This window comes from Parasteatoda tepidariorum, chromosome 10, assembly GCF_043381705.1.
Source record: "Parasteatoda tepidariorum isolate YZ-2023 chromosome 10, CAS_Ptep_4.0, whole genome shotgun sequence".
NCBI lineage: Eukaryota > Metazoa > Arthropoda > Arachnida > Araneae > Theridiidae > Parasteatoda > Parasteatoda tepidariorum.
Genome location: NC_092213.1, coordinates 2,917,848 through 2,932,568, shown reverse-complemented (window position 1 = coordinate 2,932,568; position 14,721 = coordinate 2,917,848). Strand labels below are relative to the sequence as shown.

Here is a 14,721-nt window from a genome sequence, read left to right as displayed (position 1 = left end):
TGTCGACGAAATGACCCTGTCGACGAAATGACTTGTCGACGAAACAACCCTGTCGACGAAATGGCCTGTCGACGAAACAACCCTGTCGAGGAAACGGCCTGCAAAATGACCTAGTCGATGAAATGGCCTGTCGATGAAGTGATTGTCGATGAAATGAACCAGACCCTTTATAATTCCCGAAGTCAGAAAAATGGTCGTTCGTTTAAGCAAAATGTAAAAAATCGATGATGCTTCATTCATTTTCGTAATAAGTACTAAACGAATTAAAAAAAAAAACTTACAATGTACTAAAATGCGAAATAAATGGAGAAATGGTATAATTCGTTTAGAAAAACAACGTAAAAATCGCCATCCTATTATTGACGCGGATGTTATTTAAGTAAATTTCGTAATTTAATAAAAGAAAGAAAACTTCATTGAAATATAGATTTCGGGTGCCTGTTTAAGTTTTCCTGGTGATAAACTATTCAAATTATTTGTGCTTGCATGATAATCAATCACTATGTGTAGATAGAAAAACAAAATGCACACTTTATACACAATAGAATATATTTATTTAAAAAAATATACAAGGCAATGTTGTTAATTCATACTTTTTATAAAAAGTAAAATTCTCAAAAGCCCCCCGAGTGCTTGGGCCTCCCCTCCGGGTATTGCCCTGTTCTGCTCATGCGTAAAGACAGTACTGGAAACCTCGACTGAGTTTGTGGTCAAGAAACTTGGTCGAAATTTTTGTTTCTTCCTAATTCAAATATTTATATGTGTCCCCACTGCGCACATTTTTTAAAACTTCCTTTTTGACATGGTTTCTGTAAGTAAATAATAAGGACGGTCAATATAAAAAAAATCGGACGAATAGTTACTGAGAAATCGAATTTCAAAAAATTAGATACTTGAAATTCGATTTCTCAGGCACTATTTGACCATTTTGCTATAAAAAATTACATTTTTTAAAATTAGGCAAAAATTTGTAGACCTTATAATTTAAATTTTGTTCGACCATTCTTAAATAAAATGATAAATATTTACTAAAAGTTATTTTTTCCCCGGAATTATATTTGGATAAGCAAATTTTATAATTGTGTGAAAAATTTTTCAATTTGCTTAAAAAGTTCTCGATATATAGCCAAACACGCAAAAAGTAAAATTAACATTAAAGGGTCCAAACTTTGGATCGCCCTCCTGACTATTGGGGCCTATTTCCCCGTATACGGCTACCCCCCCCCCGATGCCTTGAGGGTCCAAAATAAATCAAAAAGAAGGTATGTTTATTTAGAGAAAGTACGTTTTTGTGTCTCATTTCGTAACTTAAAATATCGTATGCACTAATTTTTTTAGCATATTTGAGGTTGCCGCTTCAAATCGTTAAGAATGAGTACTAGAATGTGAAGATCCGATCAAAAATTATTCAGGGTGGTCCGTTTTTTTCTTAAAATTAATTTTTATTTTTGGCCCACTGTATAACAACAATAACAGAGGAAATAAATTACCTAATTTCAACTAGAGAATTGTTATACAATTTTAGATCATGATGTTCATGGGCATCACTGATGTTTAATTCTTGAGGGGAGGGGGACGTTTAAAGAGAAAAAAAGAGGAGAAAACATCTCCCAAAAAAAGACAAAATAAGTGTGTTAACATTGAACTTTTGGGCTAATTTATACGCGCTTGACGTGAAACTAATTCTGCAGGGACGACACATGCATATGACCATAGCAATAAACAGGATAAACTCCATGAGAAATAAATAAATAAACTACGCATTTAGTATAAATAAAGCAAACATTACAAAATGCTTACATAGATACTAAAACACAAGTTATTCAAATCATCAAGTAATGAAAGTTTAAAACAGCTCAACACATATCACCATGTTCATAACCACATAGCATTAGTTATGTGTATATATAATCATACTTTTTTATCATATTGCTTATGAAATGAAGTGTATATTGAAAAAACAAAGAGTCCTTTTTTAAAGTACACAATTCAATAATATCTCGAAATACATTTAAGCAATTTCATAACATGGAACATTTTAGTTGGCACAATTAGAACAGTATTTCAGAGTCACTGAGTTTTAGAGAACTAAACACTTTTCTTTTTATGATATTTCTTGCGTTTGATCATAAAGAAAAGTATTTTTTAAAGTTAAAATATACAACTGGTGATTGTCATGTCAAACGGTAGTTGCAAAAAATTTAAACAACCTTCTTTTCAGGGTTAAATTCGCACAGGATCTTAACTCCTGTACTTTCTTTTTCAGACAAAAAGGGTGATTTCGAACATTTACGTTAGCTTCTGTTGTCTGTACGTAAGATTGAAGCAACTGCGCATGCTCGAGTTTATTTTAAATGCTACGCATGCTGCCGTGATTTACGCTGTTAAATGTTGTTTCCTGTTTAACTTCGAACTCAAAACATGGACATAGAATGCGAATTTGAAGAAATGAATTGATGAAATTTAAAAATGAATAGTGTGATCTTACAACCATTGGTTCATTCAATAAAAAGTTTTTTTTTTATTGGTTTGTGTTTAATATTATGGTTGTCTTATTGCACTAGTTCCATAAGAAACTATATACATTTTCGCTATTTCAAAATTATATTGACTTCAACTATACAATTTAGTTAAAAGAAGTTAAATAATCAATACAAGTTCAATAATAATTTTTTAAATACTACTAACAATAATTATGTGCTGAATTCATTGAAATGTAGAATCCATCAAATTTTTCTGCTCACAGATCCGCAGTTTTACGAAGAGCGAAGCATTTTGAATCGAATGCAATAGCTTTAAATAAATTGTCGACAACTGAAGTAAATATTTGTTTTGATTTTGTTAAACTATTCTTTCACTATGTTAGCGTTTTTACCTCACGGATGTTTGCAAATTTTCGGGGATATTTCCGTATCGTGCCAACTACAATCACCTAAGTGCTGCGAAATAGATTTTAAACTTGCAATTTAAAAGAAAATAAATAAAAACATGTAGATGTTTGCCCGGGGGTGGCTACAAGTTACACCTTACGAGTTGGTCCCTTTCTCACAGGCAGCTGCCCGGAAGTTGCAATTATTCTGCCACAGATCACGATACGGAAATCTTCCCAAAATCTCTTATTTTCACTTACGTAAGCTTGATATTTTTTCATTTATGCATATTTTCATTCATACATTGCGCATGCAATTATGATTGAGTGATATATATGATTACAATAATACTTTTTAATGAGCGTGCGCATTACTTAAAATCTTACATACGGAAGCTAACGTAAATTTGCGAAATCTCCCTCACATTTATAAATTTAAAAAAAGAAAAGAAAAAGAGCAGAACCTATTACTATTACACTCTGAAACCCTATCAAATTCGACCTTGTCAGACTAGATAGTCTTTTGATCAACAAAATTGAACCACCACAGTGCTATGTACTAGAGATGAGAAGGTCTCATCTTGAACCCAGGAAGAAATCTTGGGAAACAGGTCAGGAGTGATTGTGACATAAGGTGAAAATTTTATGTGCAAAAAAATCTATATCAAGATACTAATTTATATGCCATACATGTTTCGCATTTAACATGATTTTTTGAAATGGTATTTGTAATGAAGAATATATAGTAACTAATTTAAGAAAAGTTTTTACAAGAATCATGATATTGGAGTTTTAAAATCGCGTGAATATGGATCACGATATTGGATTCACGCGCATGCAAATTGCAATAAGTAGCTTTTAAATCAGTGGTTCCCAAACTTTTTAAACCCAAGGATCCCTTTTTATAGTGAAAACTTGCCCACGTGCCCCCAAGTGAAAAACAGCATATATGTACGGTATAAAAATAACAAATTAAAAAAAAAACATTTTGTTGAAGAACTATTTATTAAAATTAGATCTTTTGTTTAAAATAAAATTAATGATTTGGATGAACGTGATGAGATTTTAAGAGTGTATTTATGTCCGGCTCAATGCCTGTGAGCACTAATTTCTAATCATTACTGTTTTTGTATTACTGTTTTTGTATTACTGTTTTTGTGATGAGGTTCATTACGGCACTGACACTGAGAGAACAATATACGCTTCCCAAGTTTTGTTTATACAGAAAATGCTTCGCAACAAACGCAGTTTTATGATTTTAGTTTTGATTCAATTTAATTGTTTATCTTGTAGTTTCAAATTAGTTTCGTTAAGTTTAGCAAATGTACTGAAAATACATTCGCTGCAGCTTGTTTTAAGTTAGCCAGAAAACCTCGGTATCTTCCTACCATTGCCGGAGCACCGTCAGTAGCTACAGAAATGATATTAGTCAAGGGTATTGCTTTTAATTCAGTCAATAGCGTTTCACCTTTCGTATCGCTTTCCAAACATTTAGCAAATAACAATTCCTGGTAAATTTTTTATCCTTTTACAAATCTTACATAAGCTAAAAGTTAAAGCTTTGTTTCCTGGATAAGTGGACTCGTCAAGCTGTATAGAAAATTCAGATATTTTTAAGTACTCACATAAAGAATTTTCTACGCTCTGAGATATTTTGTCAATCCTTCTTTGTAGATTATTATTACTCCGTGGAATTCTTTTTACAATGTTAAAAGCTGGTTTGTGCAACCCGGTGAGTATTATCTCACTTACAGACAGTAAAATAAGTTCTTCAATAGTGTGAGGCTTTCCGGACTTTGCAATCACGTAATATATAGAAACATGCAATCCATCGTCACCTAGCTTAGATGTTGTCCCCATAAAGTGTTGCAGTGACGGTGTTTTCAGATATTTTTCTTTGACTGTTTCAAAAATAGTTAAATCTTTATCTTTCTTGTCACTATGGATTTTTATCAATTGTTCGTTAAGCTTGGAATGCTTCATTGAATCACTTGTTATAGTTTTATTACATAGAAGACACATAGGTAAAGTACTATTTCCAGATGAAGAAGTAAAGACATACTTCAAATATTCAACACTGTATTTTCGGTGTTTTTTCTTCGATTCTTTCATACTGTTATGTTTTAAAAAGGGAATAAAAGATTTGTAAATCAACTGTTTAATTTGTAACAAACCACTGTTAATAATTAATTATAAGCACCCACCTTTACTTATAGTTTACTTAGGACGTAAAAATCGCCACTATTCTATTTATCTTAATTTCCATAATAATAAAAACCAATCACAATTTTACTATTTTATATTAAACCTCACACGTTGTTCAGGGACCCCTAAATCAGTTTTTATTTTTGACGGATCCCCTGAATCGTACCACGGACCCCTGGGGGTCCATATGGACCACTTTGGGAAACACTGTTTTAAATCATGTAAAAATCAATGCTTGATATTACAAACGGATAAATACAAATCGCAATATTGGACTTTGAAACCGCGTGCATGCGAATTGTGACATAGGATTCGCGTGAATATGAATCGCGTAACTGGATTTTAAAAACGTGGGAATACGAATCGCAAAAATGATTTCAAAAACGCGTTAATAAAAATCGCGACAATGGCTTCTTAAATTACGTGAATGCGAATGGCATCGTGTAACTTTCAAATCAGCTAAATACTAAAATCGATGTTTGTTATTCAAACAGCGTGAATTAGAAGAGCGATCCCAGTGCAGTTTTAAATATTCAAAATGACGAAAATCCACCAAACCAGAAGAATCTAACAGAACTTTTACCCATTGACGGAAGAATCGCGTGAATGCAACAGAAATTACGAACGGGAATTAACAAAAGTTTCAAAATTTGAATTTTAGATTGTGGAATCTTGATTACCGAATGTCCGAGAGAAAATTTGTCTTGAGAAACGCGGAATCCCCACAAAAATCATATGCCCTGCTCCCAATTTTTAGATCCGGGAGGACAATACGAAAAACCCGGTATTACGGGGTACCCTCAAAATACAATCACCTTTGGCAGGTGCATGACAATATTTCCATCGACTTTTCTTACTCCATGCTTATAAACTGAACAAATAAACAAAAATCCGCTTAGTTAAGTTAATAAGTATAAAAAAATGTAGCAAATTATATGAAAAATAATAATAAACCATAATTAGCAATTATGGCTTTTGAAAAATGTATGAGTAAAAATGAAAGACGAATTGAAAATTGTACTAATGTGTATCTAAAAATGGAATGTCAAATCTGAATCAAATAAATTCAACCCACTGCTTCTGCATTATGCGTACAGAAAATAAAAAGATTTTACAGAAAAAAATACAGTAATAAATAAACAAATCTACCTAAGTAGATTAAATTCAGTAAAGAATAAAATACATGCTGACATATACACATATGCTGATTCATAACATGACAAATGTTGTTACAACTGTTCTGTCAATATCAGTTAAGTTTTAATTAATTCAATAACAAAATTAAAAATTATTTTTAGCAAGAGCAATCTTAAGAATGATATGGATAAAGAAGGAAAAGGAAAGATAGTATGACACATTTAATAGGAATAAATTCTATCAGACTAGTGGAAACATAGTTCATTTTGAAATAAACATGTCAGACAAATACAAAAAAATGATAAATATCGCTTGTGGAGGTAAAAATTAACGAATTGTGAAAATAACCCTTATGAATCCTAAAAAGAAAAAAAAATTGTAATTACTAAAACTTGACATTATATCAAATCATGCACACACATCAAACAACATGTTTAAAGAAAGAAATCAGTAAACAACAACTTGAATTCTATAGAAACAAAAGAACATATGACTTAATTAGCTAACACAATCAACAGTTTGGTATGTTTGAATGATATGAACTTGAAAACTGATAAGTAAATAAACAATTATTGGTACAAATTTAACAAAAAACCCAAACAAATAAAAATATCACATCAAAAGAATAAATATAATTTTAAAATTTCTCATAATGCTATAATATTATTGTTACTATCGATTTTATTGACTGTAGGTGAGGCTAAGCACTTAGTATAATCAATAGAATGCAAATAAACATTTAAAGTGCATTCAGTACATTTTGCTATAAATCGTACAAAAGGCCTGACATCCCCTTCATTGGCAAGCTGCAAAGTGCGGAAATAATGATTTCTCTCACTGTTTCTAATAATGACGGGAGGATAGCCGTGTCTCATTAAAATCATGTTCATGATTAATCTTGCAGTTCGGCCATTTCCATCTATAAATGGATGGATATAGACAAGTTTATAATGAGCTAAAGCAGCTTGTTTAATAGGATGTAATTGCAGAAACTCGGGAGATTGAAGCCATTCGACGTATTCCTCCATGAGATGGACCACTTCCGATGCATGAGGGGGAGTGTGTTCTGCTACAAATACTTGAGACTGACGAAATGAGCCAGCCACTTGAGGATTCACGTGGCCAAGTACAAGCTTATGGATTTTTAAAATATCGTAAACAGTAATATCATCTTTTGAAACCAATGTTTTGTTGACGTAACGCAGTGCAGATTCTACACCTACTACTTCCATATGTTCAACTAAACTTTTCCCACTGACTGGCATACCAGTCTGAATCACCATTTTAGTTTCATCCAAGGTCAGAGTATTTCCTTCGATAGCAACGGTATGATAGATGTGCTGAAAATAAAGTTCCCGTTTCAATGTCTTAAATGCAGGACTGTTGTGATTCAATTCTATCAACTGGACATGCTTATCATCAATTCTTTTCAGTTCTTTTTCGTCCAGTTCCTTGACAACTGGTAACGTTCTTTTTCGATTGGTGAGAGCATGTGAATGATCAGGAGAGATAGTCAAGGCTTTAAAATACATTTCGTCTGCCTTAATTAAATCATCTTCTTTCTCTTCAACAAATTCTCCGTAATGGTTAAGTACATCTGGATGAAGTGGCTGCAAAGCTAGGGCATGGCGAAATAGTCTGAGAGCTTTTTCAAATTTGTTGGAATTTTTCATTTTCAAAGCCACGTTAACAGCTGACAAGGCTTCAGACTCTTAAAAAAAAAAAAAATTGAATTAAATATACGCAGACTATGCTTGGGTAAAGAAAAAAAAAACTGGTAAAAATGCATGGGTTTACATGCTTAAGTATGTTGCATTGTTTCGTTATTATTCGTAATATATATATATNATATATATAAAAATATGCTAGATGATATTGTGTAATGTATAGATCAGTGCAGATTTTTGAAAACCTTAACTTTTGATGACACACATGGGACTGGTTTGAATGGGCTTTTTAAAGGAAATATAAATGCTCCGGATCTGACAGAGTTTTTGCAGAGTTTAAACATGAACCAAACTTATGCATTCATAGATGAAGGCAATGTGAAAACCAAAAATAAAAATACTTAAATAAGTGATGGGGCAAGAGAGAAACTAAACTTTTATACGTAAATGTTTTACTTTAAATTTTGAACTTCATATGCCAACCTGCACTGTTACCAAATTAATTCAACTAAGTTATTTAATAATGCTAAACAAATTCTTTAAACACAAAATTTGTAATTTCAACAATGCATCAATTTCAAAAATTTTAAAGAAAAAAAAATTACTTGGAAAAATTACACATTATTTAAGCTTTAAATTTATTATGCCACAAATAGATACCTAAAATAAAGTATTCTTTTTTAAGTGAGATAGTCAGGGCAGAGTGTCTCAAGAAATATATACAGTAGAGATAAGACGGGCTCAGCCCGAACCTGATAAGACTCGTTTACTGAAAAAAAGAGCCGGGCAAGTTCGATTTCATGATAAAATTTTCATAAACATTTTAACAAAAGTTTGGCTTTGTTATAAAGAATGTAAAATTTTTAAGGTATAAAAATTTCAGCGACCTGCTTCTTTTGTTCGAGGCTTTTGCCAGTGTTCTCCCTTAGCATTTATAGAAGGGCGACCTGCCTTTTGATGCCTATGAATGTGTCTTCTTTATCCTTTTCGTAAAACTAAGCCACCATCCCTTAAAAACACAGCCTTTTAATCATATTCCATTTTTAAGAAAAATTAAATAACTGTTAAAATAATAATAACGCACAAAAATTATCTATGTTTATAAGTTTAATTCTGATTACTATTACAAATATTTACTTTGTTAAGATTCTCAACTGGTTAAATTTTCATAAGTTTCTCCTTTTTCAAGGAGGTATGCCAATAAATTTAAGTGATTTTAAATTTTAAAATTACGTTTAAAATAAATATCTCTTTTTTTTTTAAAAAAAAGAATGCATTTAAATGTTTATTTTCTAATAATTTTCAGTAGAAATTACAGAAATTTTTTTTAAGTTGTTTATCAAAATAAAATTTTTTTATTTTACTTTTTATGAAGAAAAAAAAATGTATGCAGAGAGAGTGTCTCTTAACATGCTTTTAATTATTATTTATAAACTACAAATTTTTCTCTTACTTAGATAATAAGTGAAAACCACTTTTTGAAATATATGTATAAAATAGTATAAGACGGTAACTTAAAAATTGTTGAGCACCGAATTCAGTTATCACATGATCTTGCACATTTTGATAAATTTTCACAGTGTCAAGTGAGTTTCCTTTCCTGTTAGAAAGTACCCTATCCCATTCTTATTCCTAAGGAGATATTTGCTTTTGCTTATGAGACTTTTATTCAGCTTAATATACTGATTTTCTTTTCTAATTTTTGTTTTAGTCATTCTGGAGTTTTAATTGGTTTCTTTATGCTTCTAATTTTACAGGTTGGTGATAAAAATTTATTAATTTACTGGTTTCGTTGCTTAGACATCAAAAGCCAAGTGACGAGATCACAAAATCTTGGACTCCCCATGCATCTTGGACTAACATTAAAATTCTTCGGGCTCGGACCACCAAAAGCGAGCCCGAGCTCATCTCTAATATACAGTAGAACTGAGATTTAACATCAGTCATGAATATCAATTTCTTCTTTTTAATGTCTTTTCAGTTATTTCCCTTTCATTTCCTACAAATGTAGGGAGAAAAAAAATCCTAGTATTTAGAGTGTTCACTGATATTATTTTCCTGAAAGACTGGCAAGTTGGAGTCTTATACAACTTTTAATATCCAACAAAAATAGAAAATATGATGTTAGAAGAATGATGATAATATATGATGTTTAATGTTAGAAGCTTTAAACTTAATATCGTCTGCCTGAGAAAAAAAAAGTCTCCCAACACGGTATTGTTAATGGTTTTAAGAAAAGTAGTTTTACATCAGTTCTGACCAAGTCGAAAACTGAAAGCATTTCAGAACAGAAGATCAATACTCACATTATGGAGTGTTCGCAATGTGATAGTAATCTAATGACTTGTGAATCAGAAATAATTTCAATAGCCAAAATTGTGGAATTTAAAAGTGATGAAGAAGACTGAGAATCTTCAGATCCTCCATCATCATTCAATGAAGCAGCAGTTATGCTCCCAAGAACATGAAGAAATAGAGAAAGAAATTGACGTCTTGAAAAAGTAGAAAACTCATAGTGTACTTTAAGACAAAATAAGAATAAACAAATATGTGGAATTCGTTTTCTTTAAAATAATGTAAGTTTTTCTTCTCTACTAAATAAATTATAGTTAAGCTTCAGATTGCATTTAGATATTTAACAAAGATGTGATTAAATTAGCATGCATTTAAGTTTTAATTTTCACGGGAACTTTCATGTCCCGTTCTGTTATTAACGATGGTTTCGCCCAGTCTGATCAGCGTCGACAAATCAAGGACCTACTGTATTTTTTTTTAACGTAATGGCAACACAAACACTACTTTTGTATTTCAAATAAGTAACTTTAACTAATAATAGGTGACACAGAAAATGTTAGGATTCAAAGCATTTATGTTTCGCAGAGAGAAAGAAAATTTCCTCATCTAAAAGTAATTCCATTTTCTGAACATTATTTTATAAAACTATTCAACTAAATTTCATTTGTTTAGAGTCTGAAAGTTTTTAAAATATTATAGCTATGAGAAAATAATGACGGTTCATTAGTTAATCTGTCTAGTGGTTCTTAATCAACTTGGAGCAAGTCTCAAGGAATTACACATACATATTCAATAAGCAATATCTTTAAAAAAAATATATATTATTATTTTTTTTTAAATTTTTGTTTCATTCTTGTAAATACTGGAAGCGTAATATTCTATAATTTAATATATTACAAAACATCTGTTATTTACTTTATGGATAACAAGTTAAATAACATGCAGTAACAATGCACATAAGTTTGATTTTTTATTTTATTCAATAAGTTATTTTTTTCCAATACAGATGCTTTTGTGATCTCTAGACAAATTAAATTCCTTGGTTTAAATAACTTTAAATAAAGTTTTAGTTTTTTAAATCATTTATAAAAAAGTTACATTATGGTTCTTTCTACATCCTTGAAAATAATATGTGCATTATCAAATGTGAAGCATGACATCTGGTCAAAGTGATATTATCATTCACCACTTTTGTTGCAATTAATGCTATAGCAAATTGTGTGCCCTTTATGCTCCTTCATTGCGTATGTACAATGGTTGTTTTTTATATCTGGGTTAATTACTTATCACCTAATTTACTAGCACTTTAAAAATGTTTATGCAATAAAAACAAACAAATAATACTTTGTTTTGCAATAAAATGAAGAAACTAATCAATTGAGCATTTATTTGGGAGAAAAAACCTAATTTCTTTTTGAGTCAAAAATAATCACAATCTTGTCTCATTCTTTAGACAGTCAACTTATTCTCAACTTGTTCTACAGGGATACAATTTCCATGTTTTACTACTGATGAAATATTTTGCCTTATTTAGTGAGAGTGTACAGTACTGAAAAAAGAATTTGGATTTTAAACAGCTCAAGCAGCAAAACCATCACATTTAAAACTGCATTTTCAACCTTTCAACAGCTCTGTTAATTTTTGATTCCAAATGTTGATTATCTACATTTTTTTGAAGTTTCTCACCATAATTTCTAAATAATTCATAAAGTTTAAAAACCATTAAAATAAAAAAAATTTGCCAATATAAAATTAAGATACAGATTAAAATGAAGCAAATTGAAATGCATGTTTTTTTCTTTGCTTGTTTACAATGAAAAAGAATTGTAACTATCAAAATATGTTTACCACAGGATGATTACTAAAAACTTTTTCCAGATATAGAGCCTGAGCTGAAACTGAGCCTGCCTCATTTATAGCTTGCAACTTGCAAGAAAAATGTTATTTGGGAGGCATATTTATGAGTGTTATAGTGATTTTAAATCTTACCATTACTTTTTAAATTTATAACCAGAAAATTTATAACCAGAGATTGTCTTTTAGCTTCGTTTCAATTATTTATAAAGAGCTTCAAATTTTTCCATTATTTTGACAATGAGTGAGAATTACTTTTACAAATATACATACAAAATAGAAAAAGACAGTAATTTTAAAGTTGAGGATCAAATTCAGTTATTACATAAACTTACACATTTCGATGAATTTTAACGATGGTAAGTAAGTGTCCATTCAAAACTCAAAGTGCCTTCTTCTGTGAGGAAAAAACACTGCTTTTTTTATTCCCAGAAAGAACTTTGGCTTCCTTTATTTTGCGATTATAATTTATTATATTATTAATAAGTTCTAATATTATATTACAATATATTATATCTATACATAATTCTCCTACGTGGCTCCCAAATTTTGGCTGTATTTCTCTTCAGCTGGTGGCAACGTTTGCTTTGTTTTGTTTAAGTTACTATTTCTCTTGCACGGTGAAAAAAAAAGCATCATTTCAACTCCCTGAATGGCAACGCTAGAAAATCAACCAATGATTGCCGCTAAAAATGTCACACGCCAAATCTAGCTGAGGTGGTTCAACATACAGCGCATTTAAAAACGGAAACTGAAATAAGAGAGCATCAGATGCGGCAATCTCATACTATTAAGCTAGGCAGAAGTGAGAAGTCTTTGTCGATAGATCTCTATTTTAGTATTTTGTCGAAAGTGCTTTTTTTCACGAATTTATTTGACGATTTTTGATTTATTTTACGAATTATACTATAGCACATTTCTAATAGGTTTAACGAATTACATGTCATTTATTTGAATTCAAATTTATTTTAATAACTTAGCATTTACTAAAAAGATGTAATTATTTTTAATAAAAAGTTTTTATATGGATTTGAATGATTGTTTTGAATTCTTAGAATTTTGTGCATTTGCAATGTACCTAAGTTAGTAGCGAGCGAGGTGAGCTTGGTAAGCGAAGCAAACCATATAAGACTGCGTAGCAATTTTTGGGGGTTGGCTAGCGTTAGCGAGCAGAGGGTGCAGCCCACTAGTTATATTACAATATTATATAATATACAATTATATAATAAACAATTATTATATTATATACAATTATAATATTACATATATACAATTATATTATATAATTAATAATATTACATGTTGAAACTATAATAAATATAAGTTTTATCAACCTATAAAAAATACAAAGCTATTTGATAAAGACTTTAGCAAGTTTAGTAATACTGCTATCATTTGTGACAAATTGACTTTAAAAAGTTATTTTCAAGATAATTCTAATTATTATTCAATAACATTGTTACTTCCTACAATAATTTCTATGGTAATAATTCAACTTCTATAGTAATAATTTTTCATTAGATTGATTTTTCTAATATAAATAAATTTTACAGAAGTAATGTTAACAAAATATATTTTATAAAAGGAAATACATACTGAATAAAAATAAAAAAATTTGGAAGATTTGTGTAAAGGTACTTGCACACCAAAATAATCAATTCTAAAATAGTATGTACCTACTAATACAGAAATCCTTGCTATCTCTTACCTGAACCTGAAGCATGCACTAATTTTTTCTTCTGCACTACGGTTGGAACACTGACCATCGGAATATAATCTTCCGTCACAAATATATCGGATTCATCAGGAAGGAACATGGATGATGCATGTCTTTCACTAGAAGTCTTGTAACAAGGGCTATTTTCACAGCAAGTGGCTAGATCTTGCTTTTTCATGTAATTTTTCAAACAATAAATTCTGGTATTTAATCCTGTTGAGTAATCCATACTTTCTTGACTAATATCCAAAAGATTTCGCTCAGGAGAAATGCTTGATAAAAGTAACTCATTTTCATTAATTTTACACAATGTACGATGCCAATATGATAGACTAACTATTACTAATAATCCCAAGAGAACCAAGATAAAAGAACTACTAAACACATATATTTGCAGTTTATTATACTGGGGCAATTTGAAGTATAATAATCTGTTAAAAAGTTTCGTAAAATTATTCATTTTTGAAATCGATGAATTAATAATGTCACTCATTCTTAATATTTCAAATAAAATTAATTGTACGATAAAATAGGTAACACAAATTCTAATTAATGATAACAGTCAATATTAATAGTTATAAAGGGTGATTTTTATTTTATTTTACATGTTTCAAAAGTGTATCACACATAAAAATGAGTTACATTTACATAACATTTTACGGAAAGCAAAGCTATTGATTATTTTTCCTAAAATTTAAAAACAAATTTATCAGTTGAAAAGTCAAGTATTAATTCTAATCAAGGTTTGTAGTTGCGCAAGAGATTAGATAAAAGGTGCTAGTTTATTATTTTATGAGCATTAAAAAAATGTCGCACTCTGAAAAGTTTCAGTGTGCTATCGTTCACAAAAATGTCACCGGTTTCAAATAAACTAAGTTTAAAATAAAACTTAAATTTGTTGAATATATATCTAGATTTTGAAAACATTTTATGTTTATTTTGAATTGAGAGCAAAAAAAGCGACGAGTTTCACTGAG

The 14,721-nt window shown here is 30.2% G+C and overlaps 1 protein-coding gene and 1 long non-coding RNA gene across 2 annotated transcripts in view; one reads left to right on the top strand and one right to left on the bottom strand.

Annotated features, from left to right (window-relative positions):
* LOC122269231 (uncharacterized) overlaps positions 1-14,721 on the top strand; it is a 37,069-nt gene that overhangs the window by 14,089 nt on the left and 8,259 nt on the right. The gene's annotated exons all lie outside the window — the stretch shown is intronic.
* On the bottom strand, positions 532-14,716 carry LOC107436968 (protein adenylyltransferase FICD). Its single transcript, XM_043041300.2, has 2 exons — positions 13,736-14,716; positions 532-7,922 (listed from the first exon to the last, which is right to left on the bottom strand). The coding sequence occupies exons 1-2, from the start codon at positions 14,235-14,237 to the stop codon at positions 6,859-6,861; spliced, it is 1,566 nt and encodes a 521-aa protein (XP_042897234.1). The 5' UTR covers positions 14,238-14,716; the 3' UTR covers positions 532-6,858.